Source organism: Panicum virgatum, chromosome 5K (genome assembly GCF_016808335.1).
Source record: "Panicum virgatum strain AP13 chromosome 5K, P.virgatum_v5, whole genome shotgun sequence".
NCBI lineage: Eukaryota > Viridiplantae > Streptophyta > Magnoliopsida > Poales > Poaceae > Panicum > Panicum virgatum.
Genome location: NC_053140.1, coordinates 54,372,464 through 54,397,832, shown reverse-complemented (window position 1 = coordinate 54,397,832; position 25,369 = coordinate 54,372,464). Strand labels below are relative to the sequence as shown.

General features: G+C 46.9%; 4 protein-coding genes and 1 pseudogene across 4 annotated transcripts; 3 read left to right on the top strand and 2 right to left on the bottom strand.

The window, feature by feature from the left end:
• The first annotated feature begins 494 nt into the window (after positions 1-494).
• Positions 495-3,420, top strand: LOC120710258. Its single transcript, XM_039995900.1, has 4 exons — positions 495-895; positions 1,054-2,361; positions 2,629-3,107; positions 3,184-3,420. The coding sequence occupies exons 2-4, from the start codon at positions 1,056-1,058 to the stop codon at positions 3,418-3,420; spliced, it is 2,022 nt and encodes a 673-aa protein (XP_039851834.1). The 5' UTR covers positions 495-895; positions 1,054-1,055.
• A 1,552-nt stretch (positions 3,421-4,972) lies between these two features.
• LOC120708635 lies at positions 4,973-7,217 on the top strand. The gene has a single exon (XM_039994006.1). The coding sequence runs from the start codon at positions 5,394-5,396 to the stop codon at positions 6,855-6,857; it is 1,464 nt and encodes a 487-aa protein (XP_039849940.1). The 5' UTR covers positions 4,973-5,393; the 3' UTR covers positions 6,858-7,217.
• A 3,505-nt stretch (positions 7,218-10,722) lies between these two features.
• On the bottom strand, positions 10,723-13,284 carry LOC120708634 (transcription factor PCL1-like). The gene is made up of 2 exons (XM_039994004.1): positions 12,397-13,284; positions 10,723-11,124 (listed from the first exon to the last, which is right to left on the bottom strand). Exons 1-2 carry the CDS (start codon positions 13,267-13,269, stop codon positions 11,086-11,088), a joined length of 912 nt encoding a protein of 303 aa, XP_039849938.1. The 5' UTR covers positions 13,270-13,284; the 3' UTR covers positions 10,723-11,085.
• Positions 13,285-13,950: 666 nt separating this feature from the next.
• On the bottom strand, positions 13,951-21,667 carry LOC120708633 (pumilio homolog 2-like). The gene is made up of 10 exons (XM_039994003.1): positions 21,247-21,667; positions 20,480-21,152; positions 17,714-19,233; positions 17,282-17,423; positions 17,051-17,158; positions 16,682-16,894; positions 16,478-16,588; positions 15,283-15,477; positions 14,518-14,692; positions 13,951-14,393 (listed from the first exon to the last, which is right to left on the bottom strand). Exons 2-10 carry the CDS (start codon positions 21,137-21,139, stop codon positions 14,356-14,358), a joined length of 3,162 nt encoding a protein of 1,053 aa, XP_039849937.1. The 5' UTR covers positions 21,140-21,152; positions 21,247-21,667; the 3' UTR covers positions 13,951-14,355.
• A 1,051-nt stretch (positions 21,668-22,718) lies between these two features.
• LOC120710257 lies at positions 22,719-24,302 on the top strand (annotated as a pseudogene).
• Positions 24,303-25,369: the final 1,067 nt, after the last annotated feature.

The window sequence follows — 25,369 nt, the reverse complement described above, 5'->3', positions numbered from 1 at the left end:
CAATGTGAACGCTGCCGTGGCCTAGGCTAGTCGTAGCCATGAACGCATAGCTTCACTCGCGAAGCAAGCCAACGATCTACGTTCAACGCGCATTCCGGTTTGAACGAACGCGTAGTAAAACATCCGAATTCCCGCCGTTGTCCCAGGCGATGGTCAACCTTGCGCCTTGCGTTCCGGCACAGCTCAGCCCCAGAAATTCTCCGGGATCCAAATGGATTAGCGTCACAAAGCCCTTCTGAATCTGCAAAATTCCGCCGGAAGGAATGGCTCCCTTCTATCTTTTCAAAATAAAAAAAGGAATGGTTCCCTTGTGAACAATTCCGGTCCTGCCGATCAGAATCCTTTCGCTCCCAGAGACCCGATTGATTGGTTAGTGGTGGAAACGCTCAAATCCAGTGGGTTAAGCAACTCGCTTTGTCCGTAACCTCGGACCGGGCCGGGCCAAACTCATCCCCGCCCGGCTTTGTGATGTGAATTAAAATAAAAGGCTAAAGTCTATCTGACCTCCTCCAACTCTCATGCTAGTCCGAATTTCCTCCCTAAACCAGAAAACCAGTTTTTTTGGCTCCCGAAACTATGCAAACCGTTTACTTTACATCCTTTCGTGGTTTTGGCAGCGGTTTTAGCTGACGTGGACCATCCGACGTGGAACTTGTCCGCGTGGGATCCTACGTGGACAAGAGAGGCGCGCGTTAAATAATCGATTGAAGCAATACCCTAGCCCCCCCTCCCCGACGGAACACGCCGCCGCCGCCGCCCGCTCTCTGTCGGCCCTCCCTCCTCCTTCTTCTTCCCCCCACGATCTCAAACCCTAGCCTCTCGCTGCCCACTACAATGCGACGGTCCCTTTGCCGGAAGTGAAGGCGAGTACGAAGTTGCGGAGCTCGTTTCGCAGGTTAGTGATTTGGATCCCGAGAACTAGTTTATTGTCGTCCTTTTTGCCTTGGATCTGATGCATTGAAGTGTTGCTTTATGCCTAAATTACTTGATTCCAATTAGTTGAATAGATGGTGTTGATGTGTTAATTGTAGAAGCATTTGTGTGTTTTGGTAGAAATGGACATGCTGGAAATGCTTACAGTTAGATTCCATTTCAACGGGGAGTTTGTGAATGATGGCAAGATTTTACAATATGTTGGAGGAAGTGAGCAAATGTCATATATCGACCGAGACAAAGTGTCCCTGCCAGAAGTCATTGGTCACCTAAAAGACCATTGTGCAGTTGAAGAAGGCACATTGCTTCATTGGTTATTCCCTGGCCGAGAATTGAAGAGTGGTCTTCGTGCTTTGGTTGATGATAAGGTGTGCATTGAAATGGCAGGTGTCACATCTGAAGGAGAGGTTGCAGAGATATATGTTGAAAGTCCAACGTTTTTACAGGAGTCAGATAATGGAAGTGGTAGAACAAGTAATTATGAGGATGAGCTTGGGGATATGGATGTGGCAGATGAAGAAGATACAGAGGCCGAAGAACCAAGAAGGCAAATAGTGGTAAGGAAGTCATGCAGTAGGGAGGAGATTCAGAAACAACTTTTGGCACTTGAGGTGTTTTACACCAGCCCAAGCAAGAAAGGAAAGGAAAAAAAAGAGGATGTGAGAGGAAAGAAAAAGGCTGCATGTCCTGATTCTAGCACTGATAGTGATTACCTGCCTGGAGATACATGCTCATCAGAAGATGATGAAGAGGCTGCTGAGATATTGAAAAATTATAAAGAATTCAAGAAGAAACAAAAATCTGGGCAGAGGGCTACATTGGATGATGTGGTACTGGAAGGGGCAGCACATGCTTTTCCAGTTGGCTTTGAAGGATATGATGAAGGAAATGAAACCCCATATGCAGGTAGCAGTGATGATGAAGACTCTTTAGAAGAGATTGGACCTAATGGAGAGCTATGTAGGAAGGAAGATGGCTGCATTAGATACAAGAAGAATGGGAAGCCACAGTTTCAGTTAGGTATGAAGTTTAGAAGTAAGAAACAATTCAAAAAGGCAATTATTAGATATGGACTAGCTGAGAGAAAGGTAATAAATTTTATTAAGGATGACCCTAAGAGGGTTAGGGCAAAGTGTGACTGGAGGCATTGTCCATGGGTGTGTCTTTTGTCCAACAATTCTAGGAGTGAGAGCTGGCAGATTGTGACATTTGAAGACTATCACACTTGCCCCCCTAGAAGAGATAATAGGCTTGTGACAGGGAGAAGGATAGCAGAAAAATATGAGAAGTTCATTATTACTAATCCAAGTTGGAACTTTGTAAGTATGAAGGAGACTGTACAAGAAGAAATGTTTGCTAATGTTAGCATCTCAAAACTTAAGAGAGCTAAGGCTTTGGTCATGAAGAAGGCACTGGACTCTATGAAAGGTAATACATATATCACATTGTCAGGAAGGTGTCATGCAATTTGCAATGGTGAATCCAAGTTTGAAGTGATCTATTATGACAATAGGTTCACAGTTGATCTGGATAGGAAGCAATGCTCATGTAGGTATTGGCAGTTATCTGGCCTACCCTGTCACCATGCTATTTCCTGCATTTTTTTCAAGACCAGCAGTTTAGAAGATTATATTGCAAGTTGTTACTCTACTGAGGCTTTCAACAGGACATATGACTATTGTCTCAATCCATTAGAAGGAATGAATGGATGGCCAGCATCTGATAGGCTCCCCCTTAAGGCTCCTGGTTATGTTAGGATGCCAGGAAGGCCAAAGAAGGAGAGGAGAAGGGATTCTACAGAAGGTCCAAAGGGCACAAAAATGTCTAAGATGGGCACGGTCATTAGGTGTTCAAAATGCAAGCAGACTGGTCACAACCGATCAACATGTAAGAAGAGATCTGCTGCACCCTCTCAAAGTCGTACTGATCAAGTTCTTGCCCAAGGCAGTGCATCTCACTCAGAAGCTGGTGCTGAAGCAGCTGCCTCTCACTCAGTTGGTGCTGCTCAAGCACCTGCAACTCAGTTAGGGATCCCAGGTGGTGTTAGTCCACAAGCCATTGTACCTATGCCAAGCACACAGGGAAGCTACACATCTACAAGTACAACAAGGATCCCACCAAAAGCAGGAACTAAGAAAAGAAAGGCTCCATCAGATCCATCTACAAGTGCTAAGGTGAATCCATCTCTATTCAACTAATTAGTATATTCATCTGCTTTTTATAACTAACAAACTGTAACTATGTTCATAGGCCATCAAAACAAGAGCTAGTGCTACAGTGGCTACTGGACCTGGTGGATCAGCTACAATTAATCTGGTGGCCAATGTTCCAAGACCTCAAGCAAGTTCAAGTGCCACCATAAATATCTCCACAGGGACAGCTTCTGCCAGGGTCTCTGCAAGTGCACCAAAAAGCCAAGCCAAGCCTAGGAAGCCTAAGGCACCACCAGTTCTTTTCCTCCCTCCATGGGATTCTGCCAAGCTTTGAATGTGTGTTCATGTAATATTGTTGTGGAACCTTTATATCAGTGTCAGATGTAGTATGGAACACTTTCTATCAGCAACTATCAACCTTAGATGTAATATTGAACATGTTGTCTTCCAATGTTGGCTTCGAATTGATCCTGTGATGATCATAATCTCTGAAATGTGTCTATGATTACTGATAGCATATTGTCAAGATCCATATTGGTTCCTGAATATGACTTGATTACTTCATTCCACCTAACAGATTATGAAAAACAACTTAGAAAACTAACAGATTCCATTACAACGATACAGTAGACCAGATAGCAACTAATAGATTCCATTACAACCATTAAAACTAACAGATTCCATTAGAATCCTACACTGCTAATTACATTCATCATCCTACTTCATGAAAAAAACAATGCAATTAGAAGCCCCACACACACAACTGAAAGAAAAAATCTCTCCCTCTCAAACCTCTTCATCCTAATCACCACGGCTTCTGCGTTTGCTTGCATCTCTGCCACCCTAATCTTTAGTGCTTCACCTTTCTTCTTCTCTTGCTCCAGCTTCATACCACCATCGCCAAGAGCGTCCTTCAAATTCTTGTTCTCACGCTTCAAATTCCACACAGCATCACGCAAATCCACTAGAAGCCCGCGCACAAAGACATCGCATGGGGCTTCATACCACCCAAAGAACTGACAACCCCCTTCCTGTGATTCGGCCACGAATCGATTCAATCCAAGAACAAAGAATAAGGAACAAGGTAGTGGGGAATTCTAGGTATTCGAGATGCTCAACTTTACTTACCCCTCGGCGAGAACAACTCATGTACCGACGCCCGGGGTTATCATCTGACCACGAGATCCATAGCCCCGCCTTCCTTCCACATTGGCACATCACATCTGGCCAGTACTCAAATGGCCCATTCCTGTAAGGTATCGGCGACTTCCGCTGCCCCGGCTCACCCCACCATGCGGAACGTGTCACGCTAGAGCTTGAGGACGACATCAATAGCGGCAGCGAGAGGCTAGGGTTTGAGATCGTGGGGGGGGGGGGGGAGAAGGAGGAGGGAGGGCCGACAGAGAGCGGGCGGCGGCGGCGGCGTGTTCTGTCGGGGAGGGGGGCGTGTTCTGTCGGGGAGGGGCGCCTCTCTTGTCCACGTAGGATCCCACGCGGACAAGTTCCACGTCGGATGGTCCACGTCAGCTAAAACCGCTGCCAAAACCACGAAAGGATGTAAAGTAAACGGTTTGCATAGTTTCGGGAGCCAAAAAAACTGGTTTTCTGGTTTAGGGAGGAAATTCGGACTAGCATGAGAGTTGGAGGAGGTCAGATAGACTTTAGCCAAAATAAAATAACACGAGCTCGCGAAGCCCCCACCCGATCGCAGGAATAAACAAAGCCGGGGTCTCCCCTCCCCCAATCAGGACGATCCAACCAACGCTGCGTCGTCTGGTAAGCGCGCGCCTACCACCCGGGCCGGGCATTCCCACGGGGCGACCGTGTCCTCCTCCTGCCCGGCTACTTATTACAACTCGCGACGCCGTCGCCGTCGCCGTCGCCACGCCCGTCTTGCTAGCTAGCTCTCTCTCCAGCTCCAGGGGCAGCGGCAAAATAAGTTGGATGCGCGCGCCATCGCTGCCCGCTGGGCCAGCGCGAAAGAGCTAGCAGCTAGACCAGCACCAGTCCACCAGCGGCGGTATAAAAAGAGACTGTCACCCATACCGACCCAGCCAAACCTGTACCCGCGCAAAACCGCGTGGAGGGGGGGATCGTGGAGTACCAGCGAACAGCAGCACCAGCGAGGCCTCGGCCGGCAGCGTTGAAGCTCTGCTCTGCCTAGCGGAATCTCTTTCTCATGTCCAGTGATATAGCTAGCTAGCTAGTCATTGAGGAGAGGGAGCTTCGATCGGGGTGGTTACAGGAGGAAGAGATTGAGCTGAGAGACAGAGAGAGGGGGGATTCGTCTCATTCATTCATTCATCCATGGTTGTGCAGAAGCCGTGGCTGCCCATCGATCTGCGGCTGCCGGCGGGGCCGCAGGCGTCGCTGGGGATCCTGGCGTTCGAGGCGGCGGCGGCCATGTCCAAGCTGCTGTCGCTGCACCGGTCGCTGTCGGACCAGGAGCTCTCCCGCCTGCGCTCCGACGCCATGCGCTCGCCGGGCGTCGCCTACCTCAACTCCACCGACCAGGCGTTCCTCCTCCGGCTGGCCTGCGCCGAGCTCGTCGTGTCGCTGGACGCCGCGGCGGCCGCCGTCGCGCGGCTCGGCCTGCGGTGCGGCCTCGACTTCGGCGGGGTGTACGCGTGCCTCAAGTCCGGCGCGCACGACGCGCGGCTGGACCTGCTCGTGGCCAAGGGGCTCAGGGTGAAGGCCAAGAAGATGGAGCGCCTCGTCGCGGCCACGGCCAAGCTCTGCTCCGAAATGGAGGCGCTCGACGAGCTGGAGTCCACCGAGCGGAAGATAAACGTCCGGGGATGGAACCGCCTCAGCGGGCCGATCCCGCAGAACCCACAGGCGGCGGCGGCGGCGGCAGCGGCAGCGGCAGCGGCGCAGCAGCAGCAGGCCGGGGACCCGCCCGGCGCGGAGTCGCTCCGGCAGGAGCTCAAGACGCAGCGGCTCAAGGTGAAGCGCCTTAAGGAGGAGTCCCTGTGGAACCAGAGCTACGAGAAGGCCATCGGCCTCATGGCGCGCGCCGCCTGCGCGGTGTTCGTCCGCATCTGCGCCATCTTCGGCCCGTTCGTGGCCGGCCTCCCGCCGCCGCTGCCGGCGGCCACCACGGACAGCGTCCAGACCCGGCTGTCGAAGCTGCTGCACCCGCGGTCGGGGAAGGCGAGGGCGTCGTCGGGTCCGATCACGCGTCGCGACGGCCCGTCCCGCGTCCACCCGCCGATGAGTAACTCGTGCCCGATCATCGGCCTGCGGCCGTCCGGCCAGAAATCCCCCACCGACTGGCGCAAGCTCCTGGACGCGCCGCCCGGCACCGTCGGCGGCGCGGGGCTGGACCAGCAGTACGCGAGCGTGATCGTGTCCGCGGAGGAGCTGCTGCGGATGGAGGCCGAGGGGCGGCAGGAGGAGGCCGGCGCGGAGCGCGCGGAGATGTACGAGATGCTCCCGGCGAAGCTCCGGGCGGCGGTGCGGTCGAAGCTGCGGGAGTGGTGGCGCGACCCGGGCCCGCTGGACGAGGGCCTGGCGCAGGGGTGGAAGGAGGCGGCGGAGCGCATCATGGCGTGGCTGGGCCCGATGGCGCGCGACACGGCGCGGTGGCAGTCGGAGCGGAACATGGACCGGACGCGCCGGTTCGACGGCGGGCCGCGGGTGTACGCGCTGCAGACGCTGCAGTGGGCGGACAAGGAGAAGGCGGAGGCGGCCATCGTGGAGGTGCTCGTCGCGCTGAGCTGCATCTGCTGGTACGAGGAGCGCCGGCGAGGCTCCGTCCGCCACGGCTGAACCGTTCAACGCCGTTTCTTTCTTGTCTTCCTCTTCTCTTCTCGTGCGTTTTGTCAAAGCTTTGATTTGAATAGTTGATTTTTTTTGGGGTGGTAGAAGTTAGAACAGGGATGGTTTGGTGGTGCGTTCAACGGGGTAGGAGCGAAGGTAGCAGCAGCAGCAGTAGTTGAAACCAAATTAAAGTCGTTTGATTGGTTTGCGCGTGGGGTGGCTGTCAGCGGCCTGACGCCGACATGTGGGGCTCCCCGCTCTCCCGTCGGTCTCACGCCGGTGACAGAGTCCGGTGTACAATACATAATGTCACGCGAAAGGAAGGATTGTGTAATATAATACATACTGCGATTGATTCTTTCAAATTCATCCCGTATTTAATTTGTACCCTGCCGTCAAAATGCTCGCGCCAACGATTTTTGCTTATCGTGGCTACACAAGAATCTACATTTTGAGCTTTCAATAGTGCTTGCATTGGTTGTTTGAGGAGAAAACATCTCACAGTTAGTATAACACATAGTATTAAACGTGAGTTAACAAAACTTTGAGCGAAAAGACTGTGTACTGAATTCTCATCCTATCCGTATGGATTGTTACTGAATTGCCCGTTTCAAACAAACTAGGAATAATGTTCAAGACCGGAACGTTTCCTTAATTAAAAAAATAGGAATGTTTGCATCGACACATATATGTCTAATACCTATAACAATGTTCTATCTTTTTGCATCTAGGTCTGTCATTACAAAACCGTCTCTATAGGTGGTCGATCGTGTGGTAGGAGTAGGATGAAAGATGTTGGACGTAACATTTTTTGGATGAAGTCTTCGGATTGGTAGTGCAAGCTAAAATCGGTGTTGGGTTTGAGAGTGCAGCTTAAAATTGGTGTTGGGTTTAAAAAGCAGTGCATTGCCAATTTCTCCAAAATTAATTTCATATTAATAGATCTTGTAGATACAAGTATATTAATATAACTTTTATACACTGATCAGCATACAATTTGTTTGATTTCTGGTCAAAATTTTTAAACTTTGCCTTTTTAAAATCATAATACACCCCCCCCCCCAAAATAGTGGGCTTAAATCAATAGCAGACGTATTAATACGACACATACTGACATACTCCATTCGTTTTTATTTACATGTCAAATTAGGTTTGTCCTAAATCAAATTTGACAAACTTTGATCAAACTTATAGAAAGAAATAATAATATTTATAATACCAAATCTGTTTCATAGAATTCACCATGAAGTATATGTTGGATAGTATACTTGTTGCTATATTTTTCTATAGACTTAGTTAAAATTGAAGTTAAAAACAGAGGAAGTACATACAACACACCACGTTGAAGTTAAAAGGACCTATGACTAGCAAATCACATATAATCATGTCCTGAGGAGACGTCAACTATGAGCAAATTAAACACTACTACTACCTCGTCTGCGCTAAGCGAATCTACTACTACTAGCTAGCAAGCGAACGAATGCGTTTACAGCCGTCCCCCCCTGCTCGTAATGGCGTGGCGCCAAAAACCGCATGTTCACACGCTAATAAGCTTATACAAACCACAGTACAGGGCCATAAACAAATGGGCAGCTAAGCGATTAGGCGAGCCTAAATATTGTCGAAGGCATCTCGAAAGAACCTAAGTAGCAAAGGAAAATCAAATAAAAATAAAGAAATGCCCCCTACGGCCCTACCGTCCTACTCAGAGGAATTTGCGTAATTCACATGGCTCAAAACCAATTTATACTACTCCGATTACTCTAATGCGCAGGCCAGGCCACCCCTCAGATAAAGTTAATCCCCGGTCAAAGCAGCAGGCTACCAGTTAGTAGGTTGGTCAGGGGCATGATTTTTCTAAACCCTAACAGTGATTGGCCGTGGCTAATGATCCTGTGGGTGTGAAGGCTTTATCTTTTTTTTTCTTTTTTCTTTTGTTTTTGCGAAAGAAGGCTTTATTATCTTCCCACGCATCGTGCTGAAGCTGAGCTGGGGTCCGGTCAACTCGCCCAATCTCTTCGCGTTATTATTTGAAGAACACAATGTATAATCCCTGGGCTCGTCAAATCGCACTCAGCACCGGCCGCATTCGGTGGCCACCGATCGGACGGAGGCGCCGGTGTTCTTGGTCAGGCTGCATGCAGTTGACGGGCAGAAAGAAATCCAAAGAAATGGATGGGCACGGCAGGCAGGAGATGACCAGCAGCAGGAGGCGGCGGCTCGAGGGAAACGCGCATATGCAAATGTGCGCATACAACTCACGCACCCCCCCCCCCCCCCCCACGGCCCCACCCCCCGCGCCAATAATTCGGCTCCCTCCCTGCATGATCTGTTAGCTGCTGACCTCTAATTTCCTTCTTTTTTTTCTCTTCTTTCCTGTGTGCCCTGGAAAGCAGTACTGGTACTACTGCATTTTGGTTGGTTTCGGTTGGAGGATCTAGGCGTAACAGAGGACCTAGTCGGCACCGAATTTCGGTGGAGTATTTATAAACCATGTACGGTAGATATTGATACTATATGAGGTGCAATAAGCAACTTGTGCTTTTACTGTGACCGATTGATAATGGCATTGCTGCAAAAATCAGATAGCCTAGCTTTTTTTTAGATTACATAGTACAACGCAAACACTCACAACGCACGCACACTCACACCCTATGAACACACATACGCAAACCCTATCTATAAGTATCTTCGAAGACTGAGCCGGCAAATCCTTAAACTCTGAATCCGATCATGTCGTCTGTTTACAACACCAGGTCAACTCATCATCAACCATCGGCCTCAGGGTGGTGACACCTCTCACTCTCAGCTCACAATCCAGGTGTTTGCATATTAGAGCTCTAAGAAATCCGCCTTACATGAAAAATCGATGTCCAGCTGGCAATGCTTGGCCAGCCCTTGTAATTGCTAGTTTTCTCTAGTCAAAGAGTGGTTAAGCCGCTGCAATCTTCGAGCAATGATTGGCCACATAAGATAAAGGTTACTGACCCTCTTTGATCTTCCAACATTACATTATTTTTCTTTTCAGCTTTCGTTTCCTTCGTTACGCAGTTGGTTGCATCTCATCCCACGTACGCAGTTCAACAGAACGCCAGCCAGATCCGGATAGTTTGCGCCTACGACGTGAACCACAAGTCATGATACCAAGCTGCACATGCCTGTGGCCTCAGATTCAATCGCTTCACACTCGCACGCTCATTTCAGGGCTTCAGGCCAGAGAGCAGCTAGATCCGACGAACTCGTTCAGGCTCGTGTTTGCTTGTAACGTCAGGTCAGGCTAGACAGCTGGTTTCTGACATTCATCTATTCAGAAGTTCAGCAGGTCGCTGATGACTAGCTGTGTTTTGGAGACCTTCGGTTATACCGGGATGGATCTAAGCTTTTCAGACACGCCGGCTGAAGCTGACCAGGGAAGTTCGCCGCTGCGGCGGCTCACGAAACACTTTTGTCGCCGCGCGGCGGCAGGATTCGGCCAAGGTGGACTAGAGGCTAGAGCCCGCCCGGCGCTCGCCAACAGCGGACGGTGGCTCGATTTAGTAGGACCTCGAGCAGGGTGAGGGAAGCTATTGATTCTGCCAGCCTCGGGCATCTCCAGCCCGGCCCGGGTCATGCGGCGCACGGCGCCGGCCGCGCATCTGCCGGGAACAAGAGGCCTTGGGATGAGCCCGCCCTAAACGGATTCTGCCGTGTTCCAACTGTCACTGGCCACCACGGCCGCGTCTGACAGCGGAGACGAGGCGATCATCGGGTGGCAATCTGCAGTCCAGACGGCAATGATCCGTGTCTCTCGATTACGGTCAGCTACCTGGAATGGTTTCCAAGCGTGTACGTGACCACCATGTTGCAGTCTTGTAGACGCCATACAACTTCTGTATATTGCAGAATCCATCTATCTAGATTGGCAAAAGGCAGAGTTGCCAGCAACTTAACGAGAAAATAGCATCGTAGTGTTGCATCAGGATACATGTACTCCAACACGAGTCTCACGCTGTCCGACCCGAGGAAGAATTTTCAAACCCCGTGGCACACAATTTTACTTTTTACATGTTGAAGAACAAGCACTAGAAATTCACACAAAACTGTGGTCTTCCGGCAGGTGCTCCAGTAGTGATGTTGGCACCATCGCCGTTTATTTGCTGCACTCCATTCGCTCCACTGTGGCAATACCTCTTTCATGAGAAACACCTATGGGCTAACTGAACAACATGGCGTACCCATATCCATGAGCTCTTTGTCACTACGCATCTTTGGCGCGTTTCCATCCCATAGCCTGGAGCTAAGCAATTGGACAAGGCAAAGAAAATCAGTCACTTAATATGCTGGTTTCAAAAGAAAAAAGGGGAAAAGTATAAGATTAGCCACTTTGCCTTGGCCACTACCTCCATGATGTGTGTCGGATTTCAAAAGAAAGGGTGCATTGCTGAAGTAAAAGGGGCTCATGTGGGACAGCAGCGCAAACAACAAAAGTACTGCCTTCTAAGCATTTTAATCCTATAAAAGTACACGCTACGTAAAAAGCAAACGATTGTCAATCAAAGCAAAACATCAGTGGTAGACTGCTGCACAGCGAAGCATCAGTAAACATGGAAAATGTTGCAGAAGCACAATCCCAAAGGAAATGACTAACTTATTTGAATATCATATTGATCAACAAGGAAACCTGAAACGAAATGATTCAAAACTTTTTCTGCACAGGAATGCATCTAGTTTATAACCCAACCTCAAATCTTCAGATAAGAATTCCAAAATTCATAAACTACGGATGTCGGGAAACAGATCCCCTTTTTTGAGAGAAACTAGAACATGCCCCATTCCTGTTGTGGGACCAATTTTTCTAGTCAATTGAACCCATGACACCAGCTAACAAAATTTGGATTATCAATCATACAAAGGCGACACAGGTTCCCTGAATGAACTCGAATAACTAATACTCTAATATGCTCTTTGAGACGAGTTTGTAGTGGGCATAAAGTTGGTTCACTATCTGCCCACCACGTTATACTACTAAAATTTGCTATCTAACTGATACATTTTCTTAAAAAAAAAATTAACTTATACATTTTTTATTTGGCAAGGATGGGCCATCTATGCCAAACACAAAAGTTAGCTTCCTAATTTCCCAAAATAGAAGGTTGCCAGAAGTGTTAGATTTAGAGTATCTGGTACCAATAAATCAGCAAACAGGTTTGCTACTTCACTATAATTGTGTTAAGCAACGAAAGCAAGTGTAATGCAGAGGAACCGAACAGCCAAAGCAAATCAAACGAGACCCAAATGTAAGTGTGTTATGGAACTTGGAACAAACATCCACTGGCCGTGGCTTGATAAATTTTGAGACGAGTGCAGTGTAACAAGTGTGGTTTATATCTTGTTTCAAATGCATCTGTACTTGAATGGCTTACCACAGGGTCTATTTGACTTTGGACAGACGAGAGTATCATTTTTCACATGAAGAAATGAATCGAGATACTGGATCTCCATCGAGTGGTTTCACTTTTTTTGTACGGAAAGTATTTTCGAAATTTGAAAACCATACTGTAGAGCTTACTGCGTGGTCGCGTTCGAGCTTCTCGCAGTCGCGGGAGGGGAACGAGCAGTAACCTCTCTGGTTGGAGGCGTCAGAAGGCGGGTGGGGGTTGAAGGGGGAAGCGTACGCCGTCAGGAAGGACGGAGGCGGCGGCTGCCGCATGGGGGTGCTACGCGTGCGCTTGAGGTAGATGCGGTACTTCTGGAGGTGGCTGGCGACGTTCTCGCGGGTGAGGCCCTCGACGTTCATGAGGCGCACGATGGCCTTGGGCACGGCGCCCTTGTCGCCGAGGTGCGCCACCGCCTCGACGAACCGGTGGTGGAGCTCCGGCGTCCACACCATCCGAGCCTTCTTCCCGGCCTTCCCGCCCCGGCACGCGCCGCTCCCGGAGGAGGCGTCCTCGGCCTCCCACTCCCCCTCCTCCTCCTCGACGTCCTCCTCCTCCTCGGCGCAGTGGAAGGACAGGTGGGAGGTGGGGGAGTCGTGCGCGAGGGCGGAGTCGTCGAAGGGGGAGGCGGCGGCGGCGGGGAAGGCGCCGCCCGCGATGTTGATCCGGAACGCGGCGGCGAGCACCGGGGTGATGAGCGGGTGCGAGACCGGCGTCAGCTCGGAGGCCTCGGGGAGGCCGGCCTCCCACTCGATCACGCGGCCGGACGCGCCGGCGCCGGCGCCCATGCCGTCAGCGTGGCGCGGCGACGAGGAGGAAGACGAGGGGGCGGGCGCGGGCGCCGTGGCGTCGTGGGGCCTGCCGCCGCGTGGGGATAACATAACATATTCCGCCGTGGCGGGGCGGGCGCGGCCGAGGAGGCTCGGGTTTCTGACGGTGTCGCGGTGATCCGTGGGCGCGGCGCCGCTGAGTCCTCGGCTGCGGAGCGGGTCGCACGGGGCGCGCATGGTGTCTCGGGCGGACCGCGAGGGAGTTTTGGCGGGCTCGGTCCGTGACGGACAGGGCGAGGAGACGTCGGCGGAGCCCGTGCTTGGGATCCTGACGAGTTTCTTGGGTACGATCTAGTCTGTTGCGGTGCGTCAGCAGAGAAGGGATGGTTCCGAACTGCCCGAAAACGAGCGCCGTCGTCAAACTTCACATGGCGCGCGCGTCGGCGTCGCAGACGCAACTCAAGTCCGTCTATCCGTGTCGACACGAGAAGGGTTTGGTATTTAGCCATGCCGATCTTGTTCTGAAAGGAAACATTGCTGTTGCTTCAGCTAAGACTGGTAAGCCATGTCTAGTGATGCAAGCTCTATCTTATCACTTGCTTCCCTATGTGGCTATGTACAAAACAAATGCTACGGGCGGCCCCAATGATTAATGCCACGGTGAGCCGAGATTGATAGCATCATATAGCAAGATAAAACAAATACTCTTGCGTCACAAACAACCATAGCAAGATACAACACCTACTACTTCCCAATCAATAATTCAATTGGGCCTCTTTTAAAAAGAAATCAACAGGGCCTATAGAGAGTGAAGAACTAACGGGCTCAACACTTCATCATGAAAATGACACCTCATGCAGCTAACGAAACAAGAAACTTGCATGCCGCTGACCCAGCACGAGCTCATGATAAGAGGAATTCCATACAAAAACACGCATCTGGCTTTAGAAGCTGGAACTGTTACATCAGTTATTCAGTATTACAAACCCATTAGTGATAAACACGGAGGACAATGAAAACCTTATCCTAAGCAGACGCTACCTCTTGCAGGATCGCAGATTTGTACAGTCTCGTCGCAAAATATAGACTTTCCTCCTCTCTTTACACCTAAAACTTGTACAGAACGCCTATTCTCCGCAGCAGCATCAGGTAAGATTAATCTGTCTGAGCCTCATCTTGGCATAACTATAAGCTCAAACTACAAAATGTACAGAATTCTTGGTACATGTTTATTTTTAAGCTCGGCTTGTAGCAGCCCAAAGCAGAAGGCAGAAGGTACATCTGTCTAGCCATGGTTAGCTGTACATGGTCATTTTTACGCCATCAAGAAGGATTTTGCGATTGAAGTCCAATCCTCCTCTCTGGATTTAAATTGCAAGAACTATGTTATAACAGCTCAAAAATTACAAAAGCAAAGAGATTAATCGAAAGAAATACTGCAGCAAGTTATTTCAGTGATGAATGCAGTTGGGTAGGGAAGCTTACCACCAGCAGCAACAAGTTTTTCTACACGAGCAACTATGTGCTTCCCATATGTATATTTCTTCAGGGCATTTAAGTGGACCTTCACCCGTGACAGGATCAACTCACGTTGCTGGTCATCACATGTCTCAAGTACTTTCTGTACAACATAGTTACCAAACTGATCCTTCATCATGGCCTGTAATAGGTTAGGAAGGATTAAAAAGTTGAGTTATCCTTTTTCAGAAGCAAAGAAGCCGCCATAGCTAGCAAATAGGCTACCTAACTAAAAACAAGAAGGCTAGTTTTCAATAATCTAGCTATCCAATTTTTTCAATAATCTAGCTATCCAATTTGTTTATGTAGCGTTGCTAAATTATTAGCATAGAAACTTGAGGAGATCAAATCTTAAATGTTAGATTTTGTACTACAATTCTTGATATCGTTGTTTTCAAAAGCTTTTAACATTCAAAGGCTATGGTTTTAGTATGCCTTCCAAAAGAGAGTAAAAACAATTTCCTTGTGACCATGGATTTAATATGCTTTAAAATATCCTACTAACCATTTGAATTTTTTTCACACATTTATGATGTGAACTAAATTCTTTCATGTCTGGGACCAGGAAGCAATTACTATGCTAATCACATCACAACAAAGAATAACAAAAACAATTCCTCTAAAACCTAGGCTACATTAATTTCCCATTTTGTTCCATTGAAAGAAGGCGCCATATAGAATAATTAAATTCCAAGTTATAATCATGTTGAGTGTTAAGAGAAAATTTCAAACCTGTAGAGGCTCATTCTCATCAGTGGTTCCAAGCATTTCATTTATGAGAACTTCTCGCTCTGCAGGTCCGCCAAATGTTAGACACTTTTCAACAACATTGGAGGCAAATTTCTGTTGGCTCATCTGAATGATCTGTCCAGCTAATTTTTCTATAATGATGGATCTCTCATGAGGCTTCCCATGCTCCAAAACATGCTGCATAAGAATGGTATATCAGTATATTACAAGTCAAAAGTGATTGCTGGTGACAAGCACATGGGTTTTTCTAATAGCATATTTTATGTAAAGGTAATAAATTGAGTAAAATTAGCCATGCAATTGCATATATGCGTAGACTAATCTCAGTTTTCCTACAGAGATCTTAAATAATACAACACCCATTCAACCAATCTGAAATGTATTTGTCCAAGGCTGCAGTACTAAAAGATATTGAAACGTGTCAACATCATTCTATTGAGTCTCTATCTGTAATTTTTTTTATCACCAAGTGGTTTCACATATGATCCAAGGACTAATTCTGGACCAATTAACAAAGATAACCTGCCAGGAATTTTTCTTCCTTCAGTCAGACAGGCATTCAAAGAGCAGATCCCTCTGGAGTTCCATATTTGGTTCCAAATAAATATATGCATCTTTTGATAAAGTTTCCCAAATAAACACCTTTGGAAGAGAATGATTTATGCAGATATGCATCTGTGGAAGGAATGAGCCTACAATATGTGTGCATTAAGAACACTAGTTTTTTTTTATTCTACTGTTATGTCTCTAGTTATTATTACAATCCTTTCCTTTCAGCCTTGTAGGACTTGTGTGTCTTTGTTACTCACCCTGGCTTTATAGACCTTTGTGGATTTTACTTTAAAATTCTACTGTTATGTCTCTAGTTATTATTCCAATCCTTTCCTTTCAGCCTTGTGGAACTTGTGTGTCTTTGTTACTCTGACCCTGGCTTTATAGACCTTTGTGGATTTAACTTTAAAAAATGTTAAAAAGAAAAAAATAGCAGGGCCTCCCCTGCTGTTCTTAGAAAAGGATATAAGTGAAGGTCACCAGTTGAAATGCTTGTGGTAAAAAGGGATATAAGGATAATGCAAATATTATTCATACACAAGAACCAGAATATGTAAAATTATATATAGCCATTAAGGATTGGAAATAAAACCACCAGTTCAAAAAATCAGAAAGCAGTACTAACCTGGACAACGTAGTTTCCATATTGATCCTGTGCCAACATGCATATAGCTTGCAATATCTCATCCATGACAATTTGCTGTGTTTTTGGATCAGCACAGTGTTCAAGTACTCTCTGAATAGAGACAGGATCACAAGAAAACCGTGAATCTCATCAACACGAGAAGGGAAGAAAACTTACAGTTAGGCGCAGAATTTAAAGGAATACCTGTATGACTCTGCAGCCATAAGGGTGGGTGGATAATGGAACAACGTGACCATAGAATGTCGATATTATAAACTGAATAGAATCTTCTGGGACACATTCAATACATTTCTGGATCACATGGTTTCCATTTTGATCGCGTACGCATTTCATGATATGACCATCAAGCTCAGTAACCATCTTAGTTTTCTGGTCTAGATCAACCACCTCTATTGCCTTCAGAGATGTACGTATAGATTGGGTCAGGTAATTATAACCGAAGTGTTTTTTTAAAAGAAAAGGATCAGAGAGAGAAGCCCCACAAGAAAGAGAACTCTCTGCAGCAATGATTGTATCGAGTGGCTAAGTAGCAAGACAAGAATCATTTAGTACCTTTTGGATAACTCGGCATCCATACATCTGAAGACTGAGAGCTAATACATGTCCAAATAGTTTATCAGCTAACTCCCTCCGCTGCTCTGCACTCCCATGCTCAAAAAACTAGGAAAATAACACATGTAATTCATTAGTCCTCGATCAACCTTGGAACATGTTTGGAGAAAATGGTGAAACAATAAGTATTCTCATCCTAACAGAGAGAACCTTCAGTGTACGAAAGAATACCTTCTGTACAACATAATTTCCAAATACATCAGTCATCAATGATAGTGCATGAGGCATGATCTCCTCAAAGACCATGTTCTTTTCCTCGACTGTTGCAGTTTCAAGTTTTTGCTGTATGAAACGGCTTCCATATTGGTCAGCACTGCAAAATCAATGCAGATCAGCAAATATCACATCCAAGAAGTCCAGAACTACCTTTAGTAAAACAAGTTCAGCTAGTAAGCATAGTGGTCACAAACTCTACATCAGATCCATTCTTTTTTAAAGAAAACTCAAGGTGTGTTTGCACCATTGACCTTTCCTGAACATGTTGAGTTGTGAAGGCAATAAATAAAAGACAATGCTCATCAAGATACTAGCAAGGAATTTATTATATTTAAGATATATAGGGGTCATCTGTAATAAAATAAGATACTATGTGATAAAGCATACCTAAACTCAACCACATGCCCCGCGATCTCAGCAAGCTCAAAACTTCTGGCCTTATTACTTTTAAACTCATCCAAAAGTGAGGATGGAAAGTTCTCGTTAATATAGGCACTTGGATCAGAATTCCAGCCACCCAAGTTTCTTAAGTTAGACGGAAACCTCATATTCCGCTCACCAAGCCTAAGTGGACTGCCCGGACCAGATGGAGAAGCGACAGGACTACCCAATGGGCTTCCTGGGTACGCCATGCCCATGCCAAAAGGTAAATTGCCATAGTACCCATGATTTGAAACAGCTGACTTGCCTAGAAGTGGCACTTCATATTGTTTCTGCTGCTGAAGCAAAGCTTCAATATAAGCTTTTTGAACTGCATTTAAATTAGCATATGAGCTACCCACATAACCTCTTTCCAAAGAAGGATCACCATAGCTGCCAGATCCCTGTGCTGCATACTGAGTTGCCTTCATGTACTGCGCATAAAACGGGTCAGAAAGAGGAGACTGAAGACCTGTGGGAGCTTGATTACCACCTCGACCGAGGTTATGCATATCAGTTAGGCTCAATGTAGGTGAAGATAAAATACTATTTCCAAGGTTTCTTGAATCTGCACCAAGTGAAGCTATAGCAGAGGCGGCGGCGGCACTTTCAAACAAAGGGGGCATCATAGAAGGCAAACCTGGGCTGAGTGGATATCCAGTGAGCCCATAGTTCAAAAAGGCTGAATTTATAGCATCAAAATTCTGATGTTGAGCAGGAGAACCACCTTGGCTTCCATTAGAAGATGATGGAGACTTCTGATATGAACGAGAAGATAAAGTAGAAGATCTTTGCATTTCCAAATGCCCATCTAACCTTGTGTTGGTACTATTTCTTAACTCTGCTAGACCAGCCACACCGTTATTAACGTCACCAAATGAAGAATTGGATGGTTGTGACATCGATGGCATACCCAAATATTCATCGTCAGTTTCTAACATCACCGGGTGCTGCTTATTATTGACATGAGCAGTTTGCGAGTCGAGCGAAAATTTCTGCTGGTCACTTGTCTCTCTCTGAAAATTTGATCGACTGATATTGTTATTGCCATTTGAAGTACCGCTTTTTGATAAGTTCAAACTTGATAATGCAGATAAAATATCATCAGCCCCAACTGCTTTTGAAGATACAGTATTGAATGGTGATGAGGAGCAATTCAGTTTCTTCTCATTGGAAGTAATCCTAACACCAACAGGTGGAAGGCCAGGGCTAGGAATCCTTGCAACATAATGAGGATCTGGAGTAGCATTTCTAGAAACAGATGAACCCAGAATAGATGCAAATGTTTGAGATGTGGATGCATTAAGGCTATGAAGACCACTGACATTTTGCAGATTCCCAGCAGGATGATGCACGTCCAAAATATCAGTATGCATAGAATATTGGTTCTCAGCAGAGTTCACAGGTTCTTGATTGTCAATAAAAGAATTGCGACTGGCTGCACGGGAGGGGTGCTCCGAAATAGGTGTTCTGCGGCCAATATTATCCTGAAACAATCCATATGAAACTAAATATGATGTATGACCAAATGACCAATAAAAGGTGCAGAAAGGCACAGGTAGACCGAATCATAAATTTATAAACTAGACATGATAAGAATGTACATCTTTTGCACTAGCATTATAGAAACTCAAGCTTGCACACTACAAACATTAACATGAAAATTTTAAAAATAGTTGTCTAACAGCAAATACTATCAGGACACGCACCACAGGTTCAAGTACCAAGAATATGCTTCATCTGGTCTCTTAACTATATGAGAAAACTTGATAGCAATCTCTTAAAAATACAAACAAAATCTCAGGATGGTGTAAAAATCATGGCACTTTGACACAAAACCTTCAGGAGTGCCATATAAGAGTTGTACCACCTGACTTTCAGTGAATCTGATTCACTGTCATCCCCAAGACCCCAATGCATGAGCTTGCTGAGTTCTTCAAAACTAAGGGATGGAATTTTGTAAATCACATAATTAGCACTCTTACCCAGATTAAATTGAACAGCTCAAGTGTTGGGATTTGGCAGAAGCAGAGCTGTGTAGACTTACCAACAAAAGTACTAAAACCCCCTGTTATGGGTAGAAAGTACTGTTCGCGCCGTGAACAGTAATGAGTCTAGGATATTAGGAAAGATTAGATTAGATTAGTTTGTTATTTCCTTAAATTTAGAGATCGGTTTCTTAAGGGTCAAGTCAGCCCATCTATATAAGGATGGGATTGTATCTCTTTTAATTAAGCAATGAAACAATGAACAAGAATCAATTCCCAAGTCCCCCAAAAGTCTAGTCTCCCCCCAAGCCGACTCCACCCGGCTATCTTCCCGGTGGTGTTTATCTTAAGCCGTGAGAGCAGTAGGGCTAGACCCTGCCATCCTACGAGTCTCCAAGCAGCAAGAACAGTAGGGTACAATCCTGCCTTCTCGCGTGTCCTATCTTCACCCATCACATCCCCATAGTCCATGCTACTCCACAAATAAGAGTAACATGTACTACCAGAAATTTATTAATATCAGCCTAAACCGTCTAGAAAATAATTCAAAACTACACATCCAAATTGAAGTTCACATGGATAATACCACTAAACTAACTACTAGTTGAGTATATCTACCAGAATAATGCACCAGGTAGAAGCTATTAAGTCTAACTATTCTTTACAACTAAACTCAATGTCACTCAAGATATAACAAAACAGAAATGAAATGAAGCAGGATTTTGCAACCTAAATAAGATCAGACCTGCAGCATATCTGCAAAGCTACGCTGACGCCCAAGCGATAAACCAATGAGCCCATCTCCTCCACCATCAACCCACTCTGCAGCGCCACCTCCGTCACTCCTGGTTTCGTCCTCCTGCTCAGAACCAGGATGCTTTAAGAACAGAGACCTCCCCCCTGAAATCCCCGTACCATGTCCCGCGTCCTCTTGCCCCGCCTTCCTCCTGTCCCCAATCCCCCCAACCACCCCAGCTTTCAGGCGCAGGGTTGACCGCCAATCTTCCTTGGACAGGACCGGCGGTGGCAGCCGCGGGTTCAGATTTCCGTGAGAGTAGTAGTACGACAGGTAGGCTGGGTCGGCTCGGAGCTCCTCCTCTGAGAGGAGCCCACCATGCCCGTTCAACGCCTCAGCATCAGGAATCGGGGCAGCCGTCACTGCCACCTCCCCGTCGCTGCGGAGCAGGCCGCTGATGGCATTCAGGGAACCCTCTATGGTCGGCGGCGCCGACCCGCTCCTGAACATGCTGAGTTCCCGCTCCCTCTCCCTCTCGCCCGCGTCCACCGGGCGCCGCCTCTGACCACCGGCTCCGGAACTAAGCAGCGCGTCAAGCTCGTCCTCCAGCTCTTTCTCCCCACAGCCGCCGCCCATCTCCGCACGCAACGCCACGGCGCTGGCGCTCATTATCCGACCAACCCTAGGAGCACAAATCGCACAGAATGAGAGGATAAACAAACCGGAACCCCAAATGGAAAGCGCGAGCAGACGCCGCAGCGGCGCAGCCCAGTTACCTCCTCGCGGCGTAAAGGCGGCGCTCTGCACGATCCAACCCAGCACCAACTAGCACGAGAAGAAGGGCGCAGTCACAGGAGATGAAGCTCTCTCGAGCCGCCAGGCCAAAGCACCATCGAATCGAGCGGCACCAGCCCGATCGGTACGCAGGCCGCCATTCCACCACCGATTTCTTCGGGATTCTGGAAGATCGGGACGGGAAACCACGATTCGGGAGCGCTCAGGTTCAGATTGGACTCCGATCGGCTGGCGATTCCACCATTACGGGCGTCGGAAGCTTCGTGCCGCTCGAGAAGGGGATGGGGAGAGGAGAGAGAGAGAGAGCACACAGTAAGCAGCAGTGCGGAAGCGAGGAAGGAGACGGCGGAGTGATAAGCACGAGCCTCCGCGGCGCAGCCACCGTCAGATCTAGACGCCAACGGCAGATATCTCCCCTGACGCAAGAACCCCTAGGGTTTATAACTTTTATTATCGCGGGGTCGCGGGCGATGGCGCCGCAGTTATTACTCCTGCCTGACCCCCGGGGCCCGCCGCCTGCAAAGAATTTACTTCTCTCTTTTTACTTTTTTTACTTTTTTTGAAGAAATACTATTTTTAGTGAACGATATCAAGAATAAGGCCTTGTTTGGCTCCAGAATTTTTTTCAGAAGTCCCTATCACATCAAAAGGAATCTTACTATTTTATAGTATTAAATAAAATCTGTTTATAAATGTTTTTTGACAGCTGAGTGCTTTTTCGCGAGACGAATCTAATGAGCCTAATTAATTCATAATTTGCTACAATGCTGCTACAGTAACTATTCGCTAATCATAGATTAAGATACCTCATTAGATTCGTCCCGCAGTTTAGCCCTAGGGTTCTGCAGTTAGTTTTATAATTAATATTTATTTAATACTTCTAAATACTAAAAAGTCCCTAGGACTTTTTTGAAGTCCCTGTTTCTAAACACCCCTAAGAGCAACTCCAAAATTGTTCTAAAAAAAAGAGCAACTCCAACATAATGTCTAAAACCTATTCCATCAATAAAAAAAAGAAAAACCCGTTCAAATAACCCGTCCAAATCCCCTTCCAATAGAGTCGTCATCCCCTCCCCTCCGCTCGGAAACTTTGCCGATGGATTTTTGCCTCGCCAACTCCACCCCTCGCGTGCGCTCCCGCTCTCGTTCCGGCCATCGCGCCCTCCCGCCATCACACCAGCGCTTATAGAAAGCGTCGCCGCATCCGCGCTCCCACCCCCTCTGCCCACGTCGCGGCGCAGAGCACGCGCCGCCGCATCCGTGCTCCCACGCCTCTCTGCCCGCAACGCCGCGCAGAGCACACAACGCCACATCCACACTCCCACACCGCCGCCTCACGATGCACAGGCCGCCGCGTCGGATCGATGCGGTGTCGCCCGGAGGAAGGGTCGATCTAGAGGCACATCACCCGGATGGTGGATCACGTCGTCCTCCCACAAGCTTCGAAGGCCGGATGCCAGAGGATCTACTGAATGACGAGCAATTCAATGGGGAGGATGCCTACACGGGTGAGATGCTGGTTCCGTACATGATTTGGTGAATTGTTGCTTAATTGTCGATTTGTTGAGTACATGAATTGGTTTAGTACATGATATGGCGCTATTGATTCTGTTGTTCAGCCACATAGTCACTAATTTTGTTGAGCACACTTTGTAGCATAGCAGTATAAATTGGTTCAGAAGAATTTTGTTGTTCAGTACTTGCTTCATGTGCTTGCAGTCAGATAGCAACTTAGAATTTTGTTGTTCAGTACTCGCTTCAGATTGCTTAATTGTCGATTTGTTGAGTGCATGAATTGGTTCAGTGTATTTTCTCGCTTTCAATTATGCTTTGCCAAATTGTAAGATCGAAGTCGATTGAGGTCGATCTGAGGATGTGTATTGATGATCTACTTTGCTTACTTTTTCTCTATGATTAGTGAAAGCAATGCAGGAATTAAATATTAATTTTTTTGTGACAGGTGTTGTGGATTTAGGGTATTACAGTAACCTCGTGGTGAATGGAGTTGGACAATCTCAATATCTCACATCTTATAGTGATCCCTCACCTCCTATTGGTCTCTCACCTCCTAGTGATCCAACCAACCAGCTTGGTCATGCGTCAGCCAAGAGTTCTCAGGGTAGAAGCAAAATTTTCAGAGATGAGGAGGACATACTCCTTGTCTCAGCCTGGCTAAACGTGGACATGGATCCTATTCAAGGAGTTGATCAAACACATGGCACATTATGGACAAGAATATATGACTATTACCATGCAAACAAGACGTTCGAGCCACTTCGTTCTGAAAGTTCTTTAATGAACTGTTGGTCCGGTATTCAACATGATGTGAATCTATTTTGTGGTTGTCTGTCCAGGATTGAGGCTAGGAACCGTAGTGGTTGGATAGTTGATGACAAGGTTATTACTAAAACTCATTATTTATCATCCGTGATCATGAGCCAGTAATTCATTTTAATCTTTAATTTGGTTTGAAATGTGCAGATTGCAAATGCATGTACATTGTTCAAGTCTGAAGACCAGAAATCGAGAAAGTTTGCCTACATGCATTGCTGGAGAATCCTGAAGGACAAGCCCAAGTGGATTGAAAGGCGGAATGAAATCGGAGCTGCAAAAAAAAACAAGCAACAAGAAACAGAAGGCAATGGCAAATTCTTCTACTGCCTCAGTTGCAGCTGCAGTTGCCCCTGCTGCCCCTCTTGCCGCTGGTGCTGATGCTGAACCATCAGCAAGACCTGACAGTAAGAAGAAGGAGAAACAGCAACTACGTCGACGTTCGACCATTGAAGCAGTGGACTATCTAATGGCAAAGAAGAAAGAAGCTGACCTTGAGAGAGACTTGAAAAAAGAAGAGAGGTGCAACAAAGCCTTTGCTCTGCAGGAAGAAAGGATCAAATTGGATAGGGAAAAGTTTGAGTTCGAGAGAGAGCTGGAAGAGGACAAAATTATTGCTTTGGATTTGAGCACAATGACATATGATCAACAGCAGTATTTTGAAGATCGCAAGAATAAAGTTCTTGCCAGGCGTTTGAACATCTAGCTTTTTCTAGTCAGTTCAGTCACAAGACTTTTATTTTGTCGGTCATATTACCTTGTGAGAGTAGTGTTAAGTTATTTGTGCTAGTTTTGGTTAAGTTATTTCTGGGTAATGTGCTTGATATGGTGCTAGTTCTTTTGAATCTGGTGCCTGTATGGTTGGTCGATGTAGACAAGATAGTCCAAGCTGACCGGCTGCGTTCCTCTTTTGCACAAAATAGTCATCATGTTCCTCAACAGCTTTCATTATGCGAAGAAATACTGGTCGCCTCATCCGAAACCTATGTTGCGACGCAATTACAAATATTAGTAAGACTATAATATAGGTCACATAAAAAATAAACAAATAATTGCAAACATGCGAACCTGCGTCTAAAAGTCTTCTCTCGGAACGTAGGATTATCTGAGAAATAATCTTTGTACACAAGACCGTGATAGAGTAGCCTTTCTCGATCCAGTACGTCATGTCCCTCAACGGAACCAATTCGACCCGGATGATTAACCAAATCCTCAATGATAGTGTGCGCCGGCCCATAAAATAGATCATTCTCATCATCCGAAGAGGAGGCATCAATCAATTCATTCATTACAAACTGATTGAATCCATCATCTGACTCCATACGTCAAGGCCAAGGTGATCGTCCCCTACGTACGGAACGTGCAGATCCTTCTTTCTGAATTCAGAACAGAGGGGCCATCATCATGCGCGTTCTAAAGAATTGACGTGGTGCAGCTAGCACAGAGAGTAGAGATCGTTTTACCTCTGTGCAGGCGGCGGTGTCCAGGGCAGGCGGCGGCGGCGTCCAGGCTACGGGCGAGGCGGCGTCTAACGGAAGGGATAGGAAAAGCCGATGTGAACTGAATATGGAGAGTCGCGATTTGAAGGGTCTCTTGGTTTCCCCACCGTTTTTAGGAAGTTTTATATTTTTTATAGTCCTTTAAAACCCTAGATTTAGCTAAGATTTTAAAAAAAAACTGTTGAAGTTGCTCTAACGATTATCACCGTAAATTCATTTACAAAACAGCTAGTGGGTAAAAATGTTGATTATTCCATAGGAGTAGGTGGAGTAG